Raw genomic sequence first — 21,370 nt, 5'->3', positions numbered from 1 at the left:
CACAGGTTTTGTGCTCTTGCAGGAAGCAGTCACTCCCCCATTGCTGACTACATATGATCTATAACTGGGCTAATAACTCACTAACTAGGATATGAACAAATGTGCCCACGTGGCTACATGCAGCTCTGGCTTTCATCTTAAAACAAGCGTGTCGACTCTCATTCTGTAAACACAGTCCAGTTCAAAGGGAATGGCATAGATCCATATATGGCAATGGTCGATTTGCATATAGGCTTACTGCAGCGCTGATTGGTTACGGCGCACCGGTCTGTGTAGACTAAGGGCCTGAGTCATGCATGTTAATGCAATAGAATCCTACTCCAATGCATTCTGCCTACAACAAAATATCTTGCATAGTTCGTTTTGTTTCGGTATGTTGTATTGAAAGTAGCTAATATTGCGTTGATTCGATCACAATTCCCACAGTAAAGGGAAACGTTGATGTGTTAACTAACGGGGAAAACTCTAGAAAGTTGAATGAAGTTCAATCTCGTGCTTCTCTGTGCGGGCTGATATTTCTTCTGCGCTGCAGTCCTGGGGGAGGTGCGCACCAGCGCGAAACTTAGAGGGAACATTGCTTGTGAGTAACAGAAGTCCTCACAAGTATAGTAAACCAACTAAAATTCAGAGAAGTGAGGACATTTAGCCAGTCCTCACTTATAAGAAAAGGCTATTTTAGGCTTAGGGGTTAGGGTTAGGGTTTATGTGCGCGTGTGTGATCCAGCCTACCTTTCTGTTTCTTCCTGATCTTCTCCACCAGTCCTCGTATCTGGACATACTCCTCCCACTCTTTCCCTGGAGAAGGCGCAGCACTGCTGCATTCTAATGGGACAGACATACATATCACACGATAAGTTACATAGCTACAAGAATCACATAAAGCCCGTTTCCCAGACACAGATCAAGCCTAAGAACTCTCCATGGAACATGCTTTTTAGTCTTATGGGCCCTGGTCAAAAGTAGTACACTATATAGCGGAAATGGGTTGCCATTTGGGACTCTGCCTTGGTACATACTCTGTAGGAGGTCTGAGATTAGGTTCATCATCTCTTTGGGGGAGACCACGGCTGTGGCGCCTGTCCCCGACTTCTGAGTCTTCACTCGACTCTTCTTTCCCATGGTGCAGCTGGTCAGAGCAGGGCAGGGGCTTGGGAGGAGAGACAGACAGCACTAAGTCAGCTGGACAGAGCAGGGGCTGGGAGGAGAGACAGACAGCACTAAGTCAGCTGGACAGAGCAGCGGCTGGGGAGGAGAAACAGACAGCACTAAGTCAGCTGGACAGAGCAGGGGCTGGGGAGGAGAGACAGACAGCACTAAGTCAGCTGGACAGAGCAGGGGCTGGGGAGGAGAGACAGACAGCACTAAGTCAGCTGGACAGAGCAGGGGCTGGGGAGGAGAGACAGACAGCACTAAGTCAGCTGGACAGAGCAGGGGCTGGGGAGGAGAGACAGACAGCACTAAGTCAGCTGGACAGAGCAGGGGCTGGGGAGGAGAAACAGACAGCACTAAGTCAGCTGGTCAGAGCAGGGGCTGGGGAGGAGAGACAGACAGCACTAAGTCAGCTGGACAGAGCAGGGGCTGGGGAGGAGAGACAGACAGCACTAAGTCAGCTGGACAGAGCAGGGGCTGGGGAGGAGAGACAGACAGCACTAAGTCAGCTGGACAGAGCAGGGGCTAGGAGGAGAGACAGACAGCACTAAGTCAGCTGGACAGAGCAGGGGCTGGGGAGGAGAGACAGACAGCACTAAGTCAGCTGGACAGAGCAGGGGCTGGGGAGGAGAGACAGACAGCACTAAGTCAGCTGGACAGAGCAGGGGCTGGGGAGGAGAGACAGACAGACAGCACTAAGTCATACACTCATCTAAAGTGGATTCTTGAGAGAGACATGGAGAGAAGCAACATTACAAAATCACACATCACAGATTTGTTAGTCCAGGTCATATTGACTGGCCACCAAACAGAAGAAAAAAGAACTGAAACAGTGAGGGACAGACTACATGAACTTGTCCAATAAAGAAATGCTATTTTTGCATTGCAGAACGTTTTGCTACAGTGTGTACTAATGAATATGACCCAGGGAACAAAATAGGCTAAATGTTCCATTCCGAGCCCTCGTGAGCGCAAACAAAAGTTGCATCTACATGTAAATGGCCACTAGAGTGCACAAGAGACTGCAGAATCGAAACTCAGAAACTTGCTAGTACATGCCCATAGACTTCCAGTCATTGTGCTAATGCTAGTTAGCATTGGCTCACAAAACTACCTCTAACTTCCTTCATACTGGAAACAGAGACATAAAAATGTTATCCTCATTGCCAAAATCCCGAAGTATCCCTTTAAATGTTGAAGCTTCAAGGCATAGTGTTTGGCTGGGCATGTAAAACAAGAGGATATTTTTGTTCATATTGGCTCAATATCAATCCCACATTTCCTCCCTCTACTCTTAGTAGAGGGAGGAAATTAAGGGGAAGAACATGTCCACCTATAGAAATCACACACACTAGATTTCTCAAGAGAAAACGTTTAACTATTTGCATAGTCACTTTAAATCTACCCACATGTACAGTGAGGGAAAAAAGTATTTGATCCCCTGCTGATTTTGTACGTTTGCCCACTGACAAAGACATGATCAGTATATAATTTTAATGGTAGGTTTATTTGAACAGTGAGAGACAGAATAACAACAACAAAATCCAGAAAAACGCATGTCAAAAATGTTATAAATTGATTTGCATTTTAATGAGGGAAATAAGTATTTGACCCCCCTCTCAATCAGAAAGATTTCTGTCTCCCAGGTGTCTTTTATACAGGTAACGAGCTGAGATTAGGAGCACACTCTTAAAGGGAGTGCTCCTAATCTCAGCTTGTTACCTGTATAAAAGACCCCTGTCCACAGAAGCAATCAATCAATCAGATTCCAAACTCTCCACCATGGCCAAGACCAAAGAGCTCTACAAGGATGTCAGGGACAAGATTGTAGACCTACACAAGGCTGGAATGGGCTACAAGACCGTCGCCAAGCAGCTTGGTGAGAAGGTGACAACAGTTGGTGCGATTATTCGCAAATGGAAGAAACACAAAATAACTGTCAATCTCCCTCGGCCTGGGGCTCCATGCAAGATCTCACCTCGTGGAGTTGCAATGATCATGAGAACGGTGAGGAATCAGCCCAGAACTACACAGGAGGATCTTGTCAATGATCTCAAGGCAGCTGGGACCATAGTCACCAAGAAAACAATTGGTAACACACTACACCGTGAAGGACTGAAATCCTGCAGAGCCCGCAAGGTCCCCCTGCTCAAGAAAGCACATATACTGAAGTTTGCCAATGAACATCTGAATGATTCAGAGGAGAACTGGGTGAAAGTGTTGTGGTCAGATGAGAACAAAATGGAGCTCTTTAGCATCAACTCAACTCGCCGTGTTTGGAGGAGGAGGAATGCTGCCTATGACCCCAAGAACACCATCCCCACCGTCAAACATGGAGGTGGAAACATTATGCTTTGGGGGTGTTTTTCTGCTAAGGGGACAGGACAACTTCACCGCATCAAAGGGACGATGGACGGGGCCATGTACCGTCAAATCTTGGGTGAGAACCTCCTTCCCTCAGCCAGGGCATTGAAAATGGGTCGTGGATGGGTATTCTAGCATGACAATGACCCAAAACACACGGCCAAGGCAAGGAGTGGCTCAAGAAGAAACACATTAAGGTCCTGGAGTGGCCTAGCCAGTCTCCAGACCTTAATCCCATAGAACATTTGTGGAGGGAACTGAAGGTTCGAGTTGCCAAACGTCAGCCTCGAAACCTTAATGACTTGGAGAAGATCTGCAAAGAGGAGTGGAACAAAATCCCTCCTGAGATGTGTGTAAACCTGGTGGCCAACTACAAGAAACGTCTGACCTCTGTGATTGCCAACAAGGGTTTTGCCACCAAGTACTAAGTCATGTTTTGCAGAGGGGTCAAATACTTATTTCCCTCATTAAAATGCAAATCAATTTATAACATTTTTGATATGCGTTTTTCTGGATATTTTTGTTGTTATTCTGTCTCTCACTGTTCAAATAAACCTACCATTAAAATTTATAGACTGATCATGTCTTTGTCAGTGGGCAAACGTACAAAATCAGCAGGGGATCAAATACTTTTTTCCCTCACTGTACATATTACCTCGACTAACCGGTGCCCCCGCACATTGACTCTGTACCTGGACCCCCTGTATATAGCCTCGCTACTGTTATTTTATTATACTGCTGCTCTTTAATTATTTGCTCTTTTTATTTTTTCTTAAACTGCATTGTTGGTTAAGGGCTTGCAAGTAAGCATTTCAATGTAATGTCTACACCTGGTGTATTCGCCGCATGTGGCAAATAAAATTTGATTTGAACTGTGCTTTAATACTTCAACTGAGAGGACATTACATCATCATAACAGACTACTATGATATTAGCCTAGTGTCTGGTATGCCCAATGTTTGTCTTTCTGCAGGTCAACAAGCCTTTCCTGAGAAAACTTAATGAATAATCATACTATTCTTCGGTGTCATTCTGATTAACAATTTTTCATATGCTGATGATAAGGGCATTGTGCTAAAATTGTGTACCAGCAGCTCTTGGCTGATGTCCTTATGCAAGTGTGGAGTAGGCTAAGGTTATGCAATACTGTCCCCGCCTGTTGTATGGGGAATCTACATTCTAGAGGCCTAACCAACACCATAAAAAATATCTAGTTGTTTCAACTAAATTGAATTAAGTAACTGGTTCCACTGCCTTTCTTTTTTAATACTCAACTTTTCGGTCAAAGTGTTACTTGAATTTAACATTTGTAGGCCTCCCGTGTAGCTCAGTTGGTAGAGGATGGCGCTTGCAACGCCAGGGTTGTGGGTTCGATTCCCACAGGGGGCCAGTATGAAAAATGTATGCACTCACTAACTGTAAGTCGCTCTGGATAAGAGCGTCTGCTAAATTACTCAAATGTAAATGTAAAATGTAGTTGTCCCAAACTTAGCTCCAACATAGGAAAATGTAGGCAAAAATTCAGTCACTTAAAATGATGTGTTTGCTTAAATTGTTTCATATGTTCATTCAATTACAAATTAATATTTTAATTACCTACAAAAATTAAATGCGGTGGAACTAGTTACATCACAACACACACACACCTTTTAACATACGTTTTCAACTTACATATTTGACACACGTTGACATACAAGATTACATTGTGCATGTTCATTTATGCAGTAATTAATATTAAAACATGTCCTCACCTGGAATTTGAACTCACAACCTATTAGTTCGCAGCATTCCAATCTTTCTGCGATAACACCATGTCTGTGTCAATGACTAATTTCAAATGTATTGCTACAGTTTGCACTTCAAAGTCAATCTCAGCTCTGTTAAAAGTACACTCAAGAAAAACTATTTTATTTATAAAAGTGATTAAGGAGTAACATTAAAACAGAGTAATATGCTCCACCAACAGTAGACAACTATACAGAAAAACCTCAAATTGCTTAAATAAGTAAATCAAATGAATAGTCAGATTAACTGATAATGACACAGACATGGTGGCGTAGCAGGAAGATCGGAACGCCATGAACCAAGAGGTTGTGAGTTCAAATCCCAGGTGAGGACAGGTTGAATAATAATGACTGTATAAATGAACATGCACAATGTAATCATGTGTGTCAAATATGTACAGTTGAAGTCGGAAGTTTACATACACTTAGGTTAGAGTCATTAAAACTCGTTTTTCAACCACTCCACAAATTTCTTGTTAACAAACTATAGTTTTGGCAAGTCGGTTTGGACATCTACTTTGTGTATGACACAAGTAATTTTTCCAAAGATTTTTTACAGAGATTATTTCACTTATAATTCACTGTATCACAATTCCAGTGGGTCAGAAGTTTACATACACTAAGTTGACGGTGCCTTTAAACAGCTTGGAAAATTCCAGAAAATTATGTCATGGCTTTAGAAGCTTCTGATAGGCTAATTGACATAATTTGAGTCAATTGGAAGTGTACCTGTGGATGTATTTCAAGGCCTACCTTCAAACTCAGTGCCTCTTTGCTTGACATCATGGGAAAATCAAAAGAAATCAGCCAAGACCTCCGAAAAATTATTGTAGACCTCCACAAGTCTGGTTCATCCTTGGGAGCAATTTCCAAACGCCTGAAGGTACCACATTCATCTGTACAAACAATAGTACGCAAGTATAAACACCATGGCACCACGCAGCCGTCATACTGCTCAGGAAGGAGAAGCGTTCTGTCTCCTAGAGATGAACGTACTTTGGTGCGAAAAGTGCAAATCAATCCCAGAACAACAGCAAAGGACCTTGTGAAGATGCTGGAGGAAACAGGTGCAAAAGTATCTATATCCACAGTAAAACGAGTCCTATATCGACATAACCTGAAAGGCCGCTCAGCAAGGAAGAAGCCACTGCTCCAAAACCACCATAGAAAAGCCAGACTATGGTTTGCAATTGCACATGGGGACAAAGATCGTACTTTTTGGAGAAATGTCCTCTGGTCTGATGAAATAAAAATATAACTGTTTGCCCATAATGACCATTGTTATGTTTGGATGAAACAGGGGGTGCGCTTGCAAGCCGAAGAACACCATCCCAACCGTGAAGCACTGGGGTGGCAGCATCATGCTGTGGGGATGCTTTGCTGCAGGAGGGACTGGTGCACTTCACAAAATAAAAAAGTATGTGGATATATTGAAGCAACATCTCAAGACATCCGTCAGGAAGTTAAAGCTTGGTCGCAAAAGGGTCTTCCAAATGGACAATGACGCCAAGCATACTTCCAAAGTTGTGGCAAAATGGCTTAAGGACAACAAAGTCAAGGTATTGGAGTGGCCATCACAAGCCCTGACCTCAATCCTATAGAACATTTGTGGGCAGAACTGAAAAAGTGTGTGCGAGCAAACAGGCCTACAAACCGGACTCAGTTACACCAGCTCTGTGAGAAGTAATGGGCCAAAATTCCCCCAACTTATTGTGGGAAGCTTGTGGAAGACTACCCGAAATGTTTGACCAAAGTTAAACAATTTAAAGGCAATGCTACCAAATACTAATTGAGTGTGGCGGCAGGTAGCTTAGTGGTTAAGAGCGTTGTGCCAGTAACCGAAAGGTCGCTGGTTCTAATCCCCGAGCCGACTAGGTGAAAAAAATCTGTCGATGTGCCCTTGAGCAAGGCACTTAACACTAATTGTTCCTGTAAGTCGCTCTGGATAAGAGCGTCTGCTAAATGACCAAAAAAAAAAGTGTATGTACATTTCTGACCCACTGGGAATGTGATGAAATAAATAAAAGCTGAAATAAATCACTCTCTACTATTAGTCTGACATTTCACATTCTTAAAATAAAGTGGTGATCCTAACTGACCTAAAAGAGGGAATTTTTACTAGGATTAAATGTCAGGAATTGTGAAAAACTGAGTTTAAATGTATTTGGCTAAGGTGTATGTAAACTTCCGACTTCAACTGTACGTTGAAAACATTGTATGTTAAAAGCACTGTTTAATTGCGTGTAACCAGTTGCACAGATTTTTTTAGTTAAGATGCCCAAATAATAATTTGTAGTTGAACCAACAATTGAGACAAGTTGAGCAAATATGATAGGTCTACTCTAGTAAACTGACAATGTACAGGGCTCTACAGTGCTACCATTTTGGGGGCATATGGGCCTACAAATGTTGCTGTGCTACCTGTAATTACAAATGTGAGAGTAAGGATTATTATAATACTACTGAGGCTGTATGCAAACATGTGGTGGCATAGAAAGGAAAAGGTAGAGCTTCAAAAGTAGCTAGGCTGCTTTTACATAGGCAGACAATTTTGATATTTTTTCTACTAATTGGTCTTTTTACCAATCACATCAGATCTTTTCACATCAGATCTTTTTCAGAGCTGGTCTGATTGGTCAAAAGACCAATTAGTGAGAAAAAAAAAATGATCAGAATAGGGCTGCCTGTGTAAACACTGCCATATAGGCCCAATTTAAGCTATATATATCTCAATCTTACAAAAAACAATTCTGGTGCTCCTAAACCCTGTATTTTGTAATTGCTGTGAATTCTTATCATTAAAGGGCCAATATGCAGTTACTACATCAATTTTTGGACTTATAAATCAATTATATAAACCCATTCAGTGTTTCCCTTTAATGCATTTAGCAGTAAATCGTGCCTGCCACTGCAATTAAAAATATATATATAATACATTCATTTTTTTCAGTGTAAACTTAAACGACTACAATCAGATATAAAGTATGTAGATAACGGAGCAATATAAAAAAAAATTATACGATCTTTGAGAACTAACAATCATCTCAATAAAAACTAGACAGTCATGGAGAATCTAAAATTCCCAAAATGTCATAGCATGGGGCCCCCATTGATTTAGTTATAATGTTTGAGTCACTCATATAGCATAAAAACACTGCATAAGCATGGCAAAATGTGTAGAATTGCAGGAAATTAGCTTTGAAACTAAAATGTTCTCTCCACCCCGTGGCAAAATTTGTAGAATAGCAGGAAATTAGCTTTAAAACAGCAACATATTGTCTCTGCGGCAATTTGAGTGTGGTTACATTTCTCCAGCCCCATCTCTCAACCTTTTACCGAAACAGTGGCAGGGAGGTTGCCTCGTTATTGTTTCAACTGTGGATTGCCGTTTTAATACCTCTAAAAATGTTCATTATGCTCCTAAATTTCATTTATTTATAACATTTAAAAAATGTATAACATTTAAAAATAACATTTATTTTTACTTAGGAGCACGTGCTCCTTGAATAAAATGTCACGTAGAGCCCGGCTGTAACAGTAAAAGTTCTCATTACATCAACATTGCACTACTTTTGACCACAGCACTATAATGAAATAGAGTGCCATTTGAGATGCAGAAATTACCTCTCCAGCAAGAAACAATCAGAGGCAATCCCAGGTTACGGAATTACGCTTAGACACCAATTTTTCACTTTAAAATGTATGCCAAACAAAAAACATTGATTTCAAAGTTTAACAAACCATACAACTCTATGCACAAATGACTACTTCAAACAATTTACACAGTAAATAAAATAACTTTGTATCTGAAAAGTTCTTCCTGTAAATGTGTTTTCGTAAAATTAGCAAATTGTTAGAAGTAGTCATTGTGCATAGAGTTGTATGGTTTGTTAAACTGAAATCAAAATGTTTTTTGTTTGGCATACATTTTAAAGTGAAAAATCTGAGTCACAGCGTAATTCCGTTACCATGGAACTGCCCTCAGGTGAATGACATTTAAATCGGTTGTAAAATGAAACATCAAAATGTGTATATATATTTATTTTTTTACAGTGTTAGGCTGCTATGTCCTTCACATTGGTATAATGATGGCTTTAAATAGCCACGGTAGTAGTGTTAGCATTACATATGTTGATCTTAGACCATTTGCACCAGTCATTTTAGGAGTCATGTTTATTCATCATTCCCCTCTGCAGCTGCCTCGCTCCCTCTCCGTCTCTCTACTCACCCTCTCTCGTCCAGCCTTCTCTACTCACTCACCCCAACTTTCTCCCTCTCTACCCTTTCTCTGACACCTTTTATACCCTATCCCCCTCAGAGGAGGCTGGTGGGAGGAACTATAGGAGGACAGGCTCATTGTAAAGACTGGAATGTAATTAATGGAACTGTATCCAACATCAACATATGGAAACCACATGTTTGACTCCATTCCATTTAATCCATTCCAGCAATTACAATGAGCCTGTCTTCCTATAGCGCCTCCCACCAGCCTCCTCTGACCCCCCCCCCCCCCCTCACTCTCTCACTTTGTCAACTACTCTTCTTGCAGCTCCTCGCAAAAGCCAAAGAAATCCGAGACTCAACCACCATCACAAGAGTTCAAAGTAATTTTTGGCAGTAAAAAAACGTCACTTTCCAACAACACATCCGGTCTGAAGGGAAATAAATGGGCACCGAGTGTGCCTGCCTTTCACAGACACAGCAGCACCACTTTATACATGTGCCAGTTGAAATACAGTTGATGCTGCCACACAATTGAGGCTTATTTCAGCTAACATTGGGGACGGAGGATAAATAAGACACAGTGGGACAGCTGCTTGTATGTTGAGACCTTGAAACAGTAGAGTTGAGTGCTGACTATCACTTTATGGCTGTATTCCAAATGGTCCTATGGGCCTTGGTCAAAAGTAGTGCACTATATAGGGAATAGGCTGCCATTTGAGATGGACCCTATGGCCTATCCAAGAGCTAGGTGCAGGGCCAAGGAGGACAGCTGTGTCACAGCACCGTGTGACAGCCTGCCGTTTTGCTGTCTTCCTGTTCTTAACATTCAGGCTATAGGCTGACAACAGTGGCTGGAGGAGTGAGAATAGGGAGTGGGAGGCTTCTAATCCTTTTAACAACATAGTAGTAGTGACATACACTAAGATGATAAATCAAATCAAAGGCAAAGGTAATGTCTTACAGGAATCACTTTGGTAGATCTGTGGTGTGACATCCTGCCTCAGTCAGTCAGGCTGACTGACAACAGTGGCTGGGGGGGTGACAACAGAGAATGGGAGGCATTTAATAATTCAACAGCATTCAGGGACTGACCAACAAACATATATAAAGGTGTTGTAGAAAGGAATCACTTGGGTGATATGAAACATCACTTTGTTGGTCTGGGATTTGGGACAGCCTAAATGTCAAGTTCAGATCCCAGTCAAACAGTGTGTAGGCTAAACTCCAACCCTCTTCTTCCACTCAAATGGACAAAGGCTTTGACCCGCATTCAGTGGTTTTGGCCACTAGCATGCCATGTTATTGTTCACTAGCTCTGGCCCTTGACACTGTTTGAAAGGCTGCCAAGAATCCTCCACCAACGCAATCAAGTATGCATCCATTAGGACCAACCAGACCAAATGAGGCATCAGTGAATCAAAGTTCCAAACCCTAAACTACCCTACTGTGCATCACAAAATGGAGGGGTGATAGTTCACTCTAAAATCAACATTTATTGGATGTTGTCAGACCATCTAGCTGGATCTACACAACCAACATACAGTGCCTTCAGAAAGTACTCACACCCCTTGACTTTTTTCACATTTTGTTGTGTTACAAAGTGGGATTAAAATGGATTTGCCCATTTTTGTCAACGATCTACACAAAATACTGTCAAATGTCAAAGCGGAAGAAAAATTCTAACATTTGAAAAAATATATATATATATAACAAAAAACTATGATATCTTGATAAGTATTCAACTACCTGAGTAAATACATGTCAGAATCACTTTTGGCAGTGATTGCAGTCTTACTGGGTAAGTTTCAGAGCTTTGCACAACTGGTTTGTACAATATTTGCACAACACATTCTTTAAAAAATTCTTCAAGTTCTGTCAAGTTGGTTATTGATCATTGCTAGACAGCCATGTTCAAGTCATGCCATAGATTTCCAAGCCGACTTAAGTCAAAACTAACTAGGCCACTCAGGAACATTTAATGTTGTCTTGGTAAGCAACTATTGTCCTGCTGAAAAGTGAATTTGTCTCCCAGTGTCTGTTAGAAAGCAGACTGAACCAGGTTCTCCTCAAGGATTTTGCCTGTGATTAGCTCTATTGCGTTTCTTTTTATCCAAAAAAAAAAAAACAAGCATACCCATAACATGATGCAGCCATTACCATGCTTGAAAATATGAAGAGTGGTACTAAGTGATGTGTTGTGTTGGATTTGCCCCAAACACAATGCTTTGTATTCAGGACAAACTTCATTTCTTTGCCACATTTTTTGCAGTTTTACTTTAGTGCCTTATTGCAAACAGGATCCATGTTTTGTAATATTTTTATTCTGTACAGGGCCTCCTTCTCACTCTGTAATTTAGGTTCGTACTGTGGCGTAATTACAATGTTGTTGATCCATCCTCACTTTTCTCCTATCACAGCCATTAAACTCAAACTGTTTTAAAGTCACCATTGGCCATATGGTGAAATCTCTGAGCGGTTTCCTTCCTCTCTGGCAACTGAGTTAGGAAGGACCCCTGTATCTTTGCAGTGACTGGGTTTATTGACACACCATCCAAAGTGTAATTAATAACTTCACCATGCTCAAAGGGATATTCAATGTCTGCATTTTTATTTATTTTTTTACCCATCTACCAATAGGTACCCTTCTTTGCGAGGCATTGGAAAACCTCCCTGGTCTTTGTGGTTGAATCTGTGTTTGAAATTCACTGCTCGACTGAGGGACATTACAGATAATTGTAGGGGTACAAAGATGTGTGGGGTACAGAGATGAGGTATTCATTCAAAAATCATGTTAAACACTATTATTGCACACAGAGTGAGTTCATGCAACTTATGTGACTTGTTAAGCACATTTTTACTCCTGAACTTTAGGCTTGCCATAACAAAGGGGTTGACTTATTGACTCAAGACATTTCAGGTTTTAAATGTGTAAAATGTTCTAAAAACATAATTCCACATGATGGGGTATTGTGTGTAGGCCAGTGACACACAATCTCAATTTAATCAATTTTAAATTAAGGCTGTAACACAACAAAATGTGGAAAAGGTCAAGGGGTGTGAATACTTTCTGAAGACACTGTACATGGGAGGTGGACTGATCGCTCCACAATAGACCACTTTTGAGGTCTGAAGATGACTGACCAACTTGAACTGTCACTTTACAGAACCATCTAGAGTAAACAAACAAATTGGAGATAACAACAAGATATAGCTCGATGGGAGTGGTAGAATTCTATTCCTCCATGTCACACACGCTGGCATTACTGAAGATAGCTACTAACATTAGCTGTCCACTAGCATCTATGAATCCGAGTAGAAGACTCCTCTCTCGTTTCTAACACGTAGGCTCACTTTTTGTGAACAGTCCCATCACAAGTCGGACTGCTGAATAAACTTAATTTGAACGTACTTTACCGGTTGTCCGCTGATTTTGTCGTTATGTTGGAGGTAATCTGAGACAAAATATCCAGTGTTATTAACCCGACTTTCAGTACGTTGGTCTGTATTTTCAATGCTGACGCAATTCGCACGCCACTTGCACAATATGTCAACAATGGCCGAGTTTAACCGAAGCTCAGACCAAACGTGGTCCCACGCAATCAGCTGGCAAATTTCACAAGCACCTCCAGCTGATTGCAAGGGAATGCGCTTTGGTCGACAATGTTCGGTTACATTGGGCTATTGTTTACATACTGTGCATCAAGTGAAATGCGTAGGAGATGGAAAATACAAGCAACAGAACCTACCGGCTCCCAAAAAGTCTGGTAAACAACACTTTCCTGTGGTTACCCTATCTCCACTTCTTACCGCCAAAAGGACCAACCGGTAAAGTATGTTTAAATCAGTGGCAGTCGGTGCTCTTTAAGAGTAGGGAGGATATATTTTTTTTTTTTATGAGCATGGCCTTATTTCTATTACAGCATATTGGATGACTGTCATTCATATTCCATTCACCCAGCTCAATGTAACATCGGTAGGTTTAGGCTACTACATGATACTCTAATTTACCTATAGTGCCTTCGGAAAGTATTCAGACCCCTTGACTTTTTCCACATTTTATTACGTTACAGCCTTATTCTAAAATTGATTAACTCGTTTTTGTTTCCTCAATCTACACACAATACCCCATAATGAAAAAGAAAAAAACCATATTTATTTGTTTTTAGCAAATTTATAAAATAAAAAAACTGAAATATGAAATTTACATAAGTATTCAGACCGTTTCCTCAGTACTTTGTTGAAACACCTTTGGCAGCGATTACAGCATCAAGTCTTCTTGGGTATTACGCTACAAGCTTGGCACACCTGTACTCTCTGTTCACCCATGACTGCATGGCCAGGCACGACTCCAACACCATCATTAAGTTTGCCGACGACACAACAGTGGTAGGCCTGATCACCGACAACGATGAGACAGCCTATAGGGAGGAGGTCAGAGATCTGGCCGTGTGGTGCCAGGACAACAACCTCTCCCTCAACGTGACCAAGACAAAGGAGATGATTGTGGACTACAGGAAAAAAAAGAGGACTGAGCACGCCCCCATTCTCATCGACGGGGCTGTAGTGGAACAGGTTGAGAGCTTCAAGTTCCTTGGTGTCCACATCACCAACGAACTATCATGGTCCAAACACACCAAGACAGTCGTGAAGAGGGCACGACAAAGCCTATTCCCCCTCAGGAGACTAAAAAGATTTGGCATGGGTCCTCAGATCCTCAAAAAATTCTACAGCTGCACCATCGAGAGCATCCTGACTGGTTGCATCACCGCCTGGTATGCCAACTGCTTGGCCTCTGACCGCAAGGCACTACAGAGGGTAGTGCGTACGGCCCAGTACATCACTGGGGCAAAGCTTCCTGCCATCCAGGACCTCTATACCAGGCGGTGTCAGAGGAAGGCCCTCAAAATTGTCAAAGACTCCAGCCACCCTAGTCATAGACTGTTCTCTCTGCTACCGCACGGCAAGCGGTACCGGAGTGCCAAGTCTAGGTCCAAAAGACTTCTCAACAGCTTCTACCCCCAAGCCATAAGACTCCTGAACAGCTAATCATGGCTACCCGGACCATCCTTTTTACGCTGCTGCTACTCTGTTAAGTATTTATGCATAGTCACTTTAACTCTACCCACATGTACATATTACCTCAACTAGCCGGTGCCCCCGCACATTGACTCTGCAACGGTACCCCCCTGTATATATAGCCTCCCTACTGTCACTTTATTTTACTTCTGCTCTTTTTTTCTCAACACTTTTTTTGTTGTTGTTTTATTCTTACTTTTTTTGTTTAAAATAAATGCACTGTTGGTTAAGGGCTGTAAGTAAGCATTTCACTGTAATGTCTGCACCTGTTGTATTCGGCGCATGTGACCAATAAAATTTGATTTGATTTGATTTGGGGAGTTTCTCACATTCTTCCCTGCAGATCCTCTCAAGCTCTGTCAGGTTGGATGGGGAGTGCCTCTGCACAGCTATTTTCATGTCACTCCAGAGATGTTAGATCGGGTTCAAGTCCGGGCTCTGGCTGGGCCACTCAAGAACATTCAGGGACTTGTCCCAAAGCCACTCCTGCGTTGTCTTGGCTGTGTGCTTAGGGTCATTGTCCTGTTGGAAGGTGAACCTTTGCCCCAGTCTGAGGTCCTGAGCGCTCTGGAGCAGGTTTTCATCAAGGATCTCTCTGTACTTTGCTATCTTTCCCTCGATCCTGACTAGTCTCCCAGTCCCTGCCGCTAAAAAACATCCCCACAGCATTATGCTGCCACCACCATTCTTCACCATAGGGATGGTGCCAGGTTTCCTCCAGACGTGACGCTTGGCATTCAGGCTAAAGAGTTTAATCTTGGTTTCATCAGACAAGAGAATCTTGTTTCTCATGGTCTGAGAGTCCTTTAGGTGTCTTTTGGCAAACTCCAAGCGGGCTGTCATGTGCCTTTTACTGAGGAGTGGCTTCTGTCTGGCCACTCTACCACAAATGCCTAATTGGTGGAGTGCTGCAGAGATGATTGTCCTTCTGGAAGGTTCTCCCATCTCCACAGAGGAACTCTGGAGCTCTGTCAGAGTGGCCATCGGGTTCTTGGTTACCTCCCTGACCAAGCCGGGCGGCCAAACTTCTTCCATTTAAGAATGCTGGAGGCCACTGTGTTCTTGGGGACCGTCAATGCTGCAGACATTTTTTGTGCACCCTTCCCCAGATCTGTGCCTCGACACAATCCTGTCTCGGAGCTCTATGGACAATTCCTTCGACCTCATTGCCTGGTTTTTGCTCTGACATGCACTGTCAACTGTGGGACCTTATTTACATTACATTTTAGTAATTTAACAGACACTCTTATCCAGAGCGACGTACAGTTAGTGAGTGCATACATTTTCATACTGGCCCCCTGTGGGAAACGAACCCACAACCCTGGCTCTACCAACTGAGCTACAGGGGACTACATCATGTCCAAATGTATCTCAAATTGATTTGAACATGATAACCTTATATAGACAGGTGTAAGCCTTTCCAAATCATGTCCAATCAATTGCATTTACCACAGGTGGACTCCAATCAAGTTGAAGAAACATTTCAAGGATGATCAATGGAAACAGGATGCCCCTGAGCTCAATTTCGAGTGCAAAGGGTCTGAATACTTATGTAAATAAGATATCTGTTTTTTAATTTGCAACAATTTCAAAAAACCTGTTTTTTTACTTTGTCATTATGGGGTATTATGTGTAGATTGATGAGGATTTTTTTTTATGTAAGTAAATGTGGAAAAGGGGAAGGGGTCTGAATACTTTCCGGATACACTGTGAGGTTGCTACAACCTAAGAATTAAAGTTTATAACGTATGTGCACAGGTCAAGAGAGAAATTGGAGTAATCAAGGTGACAGGCAGTGACACATTCAATACTGCCTTGCACACTCTTGCCTACATCTAGCTGATCTATGGTGTAATCATTAGTCCAAAACAGTTGCAAAGAGAGTTTCTATTGGACAAATTCAGATAGGTTTATCCCAATTTTGTTCTGTTTAAGATGTTTTTCAACAGAGTCGGTGGAATGAATACACCCCTGATCCCCTGCACACACATTCACTTCCATAGCAGTCACATACAAACAGCATTCTCACTTTGCTCGTTGTATAATTCCTTCTCACATCTATGCGCTATCCTCCTTTCACCTTTTCCGTTCGGTTGTGGACTTCAGTGCACAACACAACAGCTGTCTGTGACCAGGCGAAAAAAACTTTCCAAGCCAAACCTTCATACCATAACCGCTACACACATCCTACATCTTTGTCACCATATTAGCTAACGTCATAGTCAACATAGCTACTATAACTAACGTGTTAGTAAACCCGCTACAATCACACAGTACAGTGTACAGCTAGCAGTAACGCCAGCGGGCCCGGGTGGCAATAAATTAATAAAACCAAAAGCTTATCTTGACTTGGAAGAGTTCCAGTGTTGGTTAGCCTTATCCAGCTAGCTAACATAAATATAATTACTCTCTGTTATGCAAGGTGTTTAAGTAGGCTAAATTAGCTAGCTGCATTAGCTAGCTACAGTGGGGAAAAAAAGTATTTAGTCAACCACCAATTGTGCAAGTTCTCCCACTTAAAAAGATCAGAGAGGCCTGTAATTTTCATCATAGGTACACGTCAACTATGACAGACAAATTGAGAGAAAAAAATCCAGAAAATCACATTGTAGGATTTTTAATGAATTTATTTGCAAATTATGGTGGAAAATAAGTATTTGGTCACCTACAAACAAGCAAGATTTCTGGCTCTCACAGACCTGTAACTTCTTCTTTAAGAGGCTCCTCTGTCCTCCACTCGTTACCTGTATTAATGGCACCTGTTTGAACTTGTTATCAGTATAAAAGACACCTGTCCACAACCTCAAACAGTCACACTCCAAACTCCACTATGGCCAAGACCAAAGAGCTGTCAAAGGACACCAGAAACAAATTTGTAGACCTGCACCAGGCTGGGAAGACTGAATCTGCAATAGGTAAGCAGCTTGGTTTGAAGAAATCAACTGTGGGAGCAATTATTAGGAAATGGAAGACATACAAGAACACTGATAATCTCCCTCGATCTGGGGCTCCACGCAAGATCTCACCCCGTGGGGTCAAAATGATCACAAGGACGGTGAGCAAAAATCCCAGAACCACACGGGGGGACCTAGTGAATGTCCTGCAGAGAGCTGGGACCAAAGTAACAAAGCCTACCATCAGTTACACACTACGCCGCCAGGGACTCAAATCCTGCAGTGCCAGACGTGTCCCCCTGCTTAAGCCAGTACATGTCCAGGCCCGTCTGAAGTTTGCTAGAGTGCATTTGGATGATCCAGAAGAGGATTGGGAGAATGTCATATGGTCAGATGAAACCAAAATAGAACTTTTTGGTAAAAACTCAACTCGTCGTGTTTGGAGGACAAAGAATGCTGAGTTGCATCCAAAGAACACCATACCTACTGTGAAGCATGGGGGTGGAAACATCATGCTTTGGGGCTGTTTTTCTGCAAAGGGACCAGGACGACTGATCCGTGTAAAGGAAAGAATGAATGGGGCCATGCATCGTGAGATTTTGAGTGAAAACCTCCTTCCATCAGCAAGGGCATTGAAGATGAAACGTGGCTGGGTCTTTCAGCATGACAATGATCCCAAACACACCGCCCGGGCAACGAAGGAGTGGCTTCGTAAGAAGCATTTCAAGGTCCTGGAGTGGCCTAGCCAGTCTCCAGATCTCAACCCCATAGAAAATCTTTGGAGGGAGTTGAAAGTCCGTGTTGCCCAGCGACAGCCCCAAAACATCACTGCTCTAGAGGAGATCTGCATGGAGGAATGGGCCAAAATACCAGCAACAGTGTGTGAAAACCTTGTGAAGACTTACAGAAAACGTTTGACCTGTGTCATTGCCAACAAAGGGTATATAACAAAGTATTGAGAAACTTTTGTTATTGACCAAATACTTATTTTGCACCATCATAATTTGCAAATAAATCCATTAAAAATCCTACAATGTGATTTTCTGGATATTTTTCTCATTTTGTCTGTCATAGTTGACGTGTACCTATGATGAAAATTACAGGCCTCATCTTTTTAAGTGGGAGAACGTGCACAATTGGTGGCTGACTAAATACTTTTTTTCCCCACTGTAAGTAAGTGAAAAATATATATATATAGCACTCTCTCTTTCTGCTGCTTCAACTTAATTTGAAGAAATTAATTTGTTCAAAACTGTTCCAACTATTGTCTTTCTCTCTTTGAGTCAACTATACACCACATGTTATGCACTGCACTGTACTGCTAGCTAGCTGTAGCTTATGCTTTCAGTACTAGATTAATTATCTGATCCTTTAATTGGATGGACAACATGTCAGTTTATGCTGCAAGAGCTCTGATAGGTTGGAGGACGTCATAATTACTGTGTAAGTCTATGGAAGGGAGTGAGAGTCATGAGCCTCCTAGGTTTTGTATTAAAGTCAATGTACCCAGAGGAGGACAGAAAATAGCTGTCCTCCTCATTGCAAAACCGTGTTTTAATCAGTTATTTGGTGACGTGAACATATTGGAGTACAGTTGTATTTAAAAAGGATGTTTCAATATTTTTATTGTTATGAAATTCACTGAGTAGGATGGTCCTCCCCTTACTCCTCTGAGGAGCCTCCACTGGTTTAAATATCACTGTATTCAACTTCTTTCAGAGGGAGAGCCATGGTAACAGTCTGATGTTTAGACAAGCTGTCCACCAATCCAGCAGGTTGGAAATATCCCCCCCCCCCTCAAGTTAAGATTTGTTATCTTGCTATAGAAGTATTTTTGAACATTATAAAAAGGGCTTAATTCATCCTGACTTCCCTTAAGGAAGCTTGTTGCTTAAAACTAGCTAATCAATTTCACTGTACTAGCTAGCTAGCAGGACAGCTAGAAAGCGGTTGACACTCACTGGCAACAGATTACTTTAAAATAGCTTCCCAGTCCAACTGAACTAGCTAGCTAGCTTTTCAGCTAGGTTTGTCAAGTGATCTAGCAAGCCAACTGAATCACGCCATCAAACTGGCTAAGCTAACAGTCGTGGTTGCAGTGTCCTGTAGCAGACGAGCCCATTCATTTCCCTTGTCCAAGAAACATATCGTAGAATGTGATTATCAAACTAGTACGTTAAGGTCTCTCACTCGTTAGTATATAGATGGTTAACTTTGAAAAGGGAAACAACCAGCAACATGAATCTTGTTGAAAGGCAAAATTATAACACACACTTGCTAGCTAGCTAACCAGCTAGCTTGGCTCGCAAATATGAAAGCGACGTTCGCGCCGCAATGCAGGAATGACAGGTAAAGCTAAATAGCAAGCAGAATGACTAGTAATATCAAACAGTAATTGCATGCACATAATTACTAATAACTTGTTTTACTCAACGAAGTTACCTTGTAATTGAGTGCAGTAGCTACTTCCTCTCCTGTCAAACTGTAATTCAAGCCTCTTGCACAAGGTAGGGGAGCAAAACCTAACCTTGATGTTGATTTGGGCGAGCCATGAATATAACATATTTTTCTAACGATTTGATTGGAGCACAAACGTTCTACACCCACATTAACAATGTTATCTTTCTTAATTTGTATTGGTTGTTGGAAAGTGTGCGCGTCTTCATTTGTATGCCTATTGGTTAAAAATTAATCTGGCTTCGAAAATGCAAACTACGGATTGGTCCAAATGATCAGATTTCGCGAATGGCAGTTTGGCGTCGGAACATAAACACAAAACCCATCCCTTCGTGGTTTGTGATTGGAAGTTTACTTCATGGGGTTTAAAAGTACCATAAATGGTTACGATTCAGGCGGGTCGGTTGAAAATTCTCACAATGCGGTTTGGAGAGCGTGAAAATCCGGTGTAGGTGGTTGAGCAACATTGGGCTGTGACTGGAGTAGAAATGGATGTACAGGTAGTGGGTAGGAGTTGAGGGGGACGGGATGGAGGGAAAAGGTTGGAGGGAGAGTAGTGGAAGTAAAGGTTAAGAAGAAGAAGAAAAGGGAGCCTTTGCAGGTCTTGTCGGAGGAGAGTACGTTAGTGATGAGGGAGGTTCGGTTCGCAGTGTTGTACTGAGAGAAATGGAGTTCAAGGTGTTGGTGAAATTGAAGGACGAGGGTGGAGTCACCGCTGTGAGTCCGATCGCGTTGACTAGAGGGAGTTATTATGGGATTTCCAGAAATTGTTAAGATGAAAGAAATAAAACACCACTTGAAGGGAGGCTCTCTTATTGAGGCAAAGCGCCTCCAGATTTTTTATTTATTTTTTATTTCACATTTATTTAACCAGGTAAACCAGTTGAGAACAAGTTCTCATTTACAACTGCGACCTGGCCAAGATAAAGCAAAGCAGTGCGATAAAAACAACAACACAGAGTTACATATGGGGTAAACAAAACATAAAGTCAAAAATACAACAGAAAATATATATACAGTGTGTGCGAATGTAGTAAGTTATGGAGGTAAGGCAATAAATAGGCCATAGTGCAAAATAGTTACAATTTCGTATTAACACTGGAATGATAGATGTGCAAAAGATGATGTGCAAATAGAGATACTGGGGTGCAAATTAGCAAAATAAATAACAATATGGGGATGAGGTAGTTGGGTGGGCTAATTTCAGAATGGCTGTGTACAGGTGCCGTGATCGGTAAACTGCTCTGACAACTGATGCTTAAAGTTAGTGAGGGAGATAAGAGTCTCCAGCTTCAGACATTTTAGCAGTTCATTCCAGTCATTGGCAGCAGAGAACTGGAAGGAATGGCGGCCAAAGGAGGTGTTGGCTTTGGGGATGACCAGTGAGATATACCTGCTGGAGCGCAGACTACGGGTGGGTGT

The 21,370-nt window shown here is 42.0% G+C and overlaps 1 protein-coding gene across 1 annotated transcript in view; it reads right to left on the bottom strand.

The window, feature by feature from the left end:
- The window catches only part of LOC311103074 (actin-histidine N-methyltransferase-like), a 63,153-nt gene extending 43,169 nt beyond the window's left edge, over nucleotides 1-19,984 (bottom strand). The window contains exons 1-3 of the mRNA XM_084144601.1: nucleotides 19,934-19,984; nucleotides 1,017-1,195; nucleotides 730-822 (exon numbers count right to left, since the gene is read on the bottom strand). Of these exons, the coding sequence (XP_084000727.1) occupies nucleotides 730-822; nucleotides 1,017-1,119 (196 nt within the window). The 5' untranslated portion in view covers nucleotides 1,120-1,195; nucleotides 19,934-19,984. The remainder of the gene's footprint in view (nucleotides 1-729; nucleotides 823-1,016; nucleotides 1,196-19,933) is intronic.
- Between the last annotated feature and the right edge of the window lie 1,386 nt (nucleotides 19,985-21,370).

The sequence above is a fragment of the Coregonus lavaretus genome, assembly GCF_964263955.1.
Source record: "Coregonus lavaretus genome assembly, chromosome: 27".
In the NCBI taxonomy this organism is placed as follows: Eukaryota; Metazoa; Chordata; class Actinopteri; order Salmoniformes; family Salmonidae; genus Coregonus; species Coregonus lavaretus.
The sequence above is the reverse complement of the archived record's forward strand: the minus strand, read 5'-3'. Positions and strand labels throughout refer to the sequence as shown.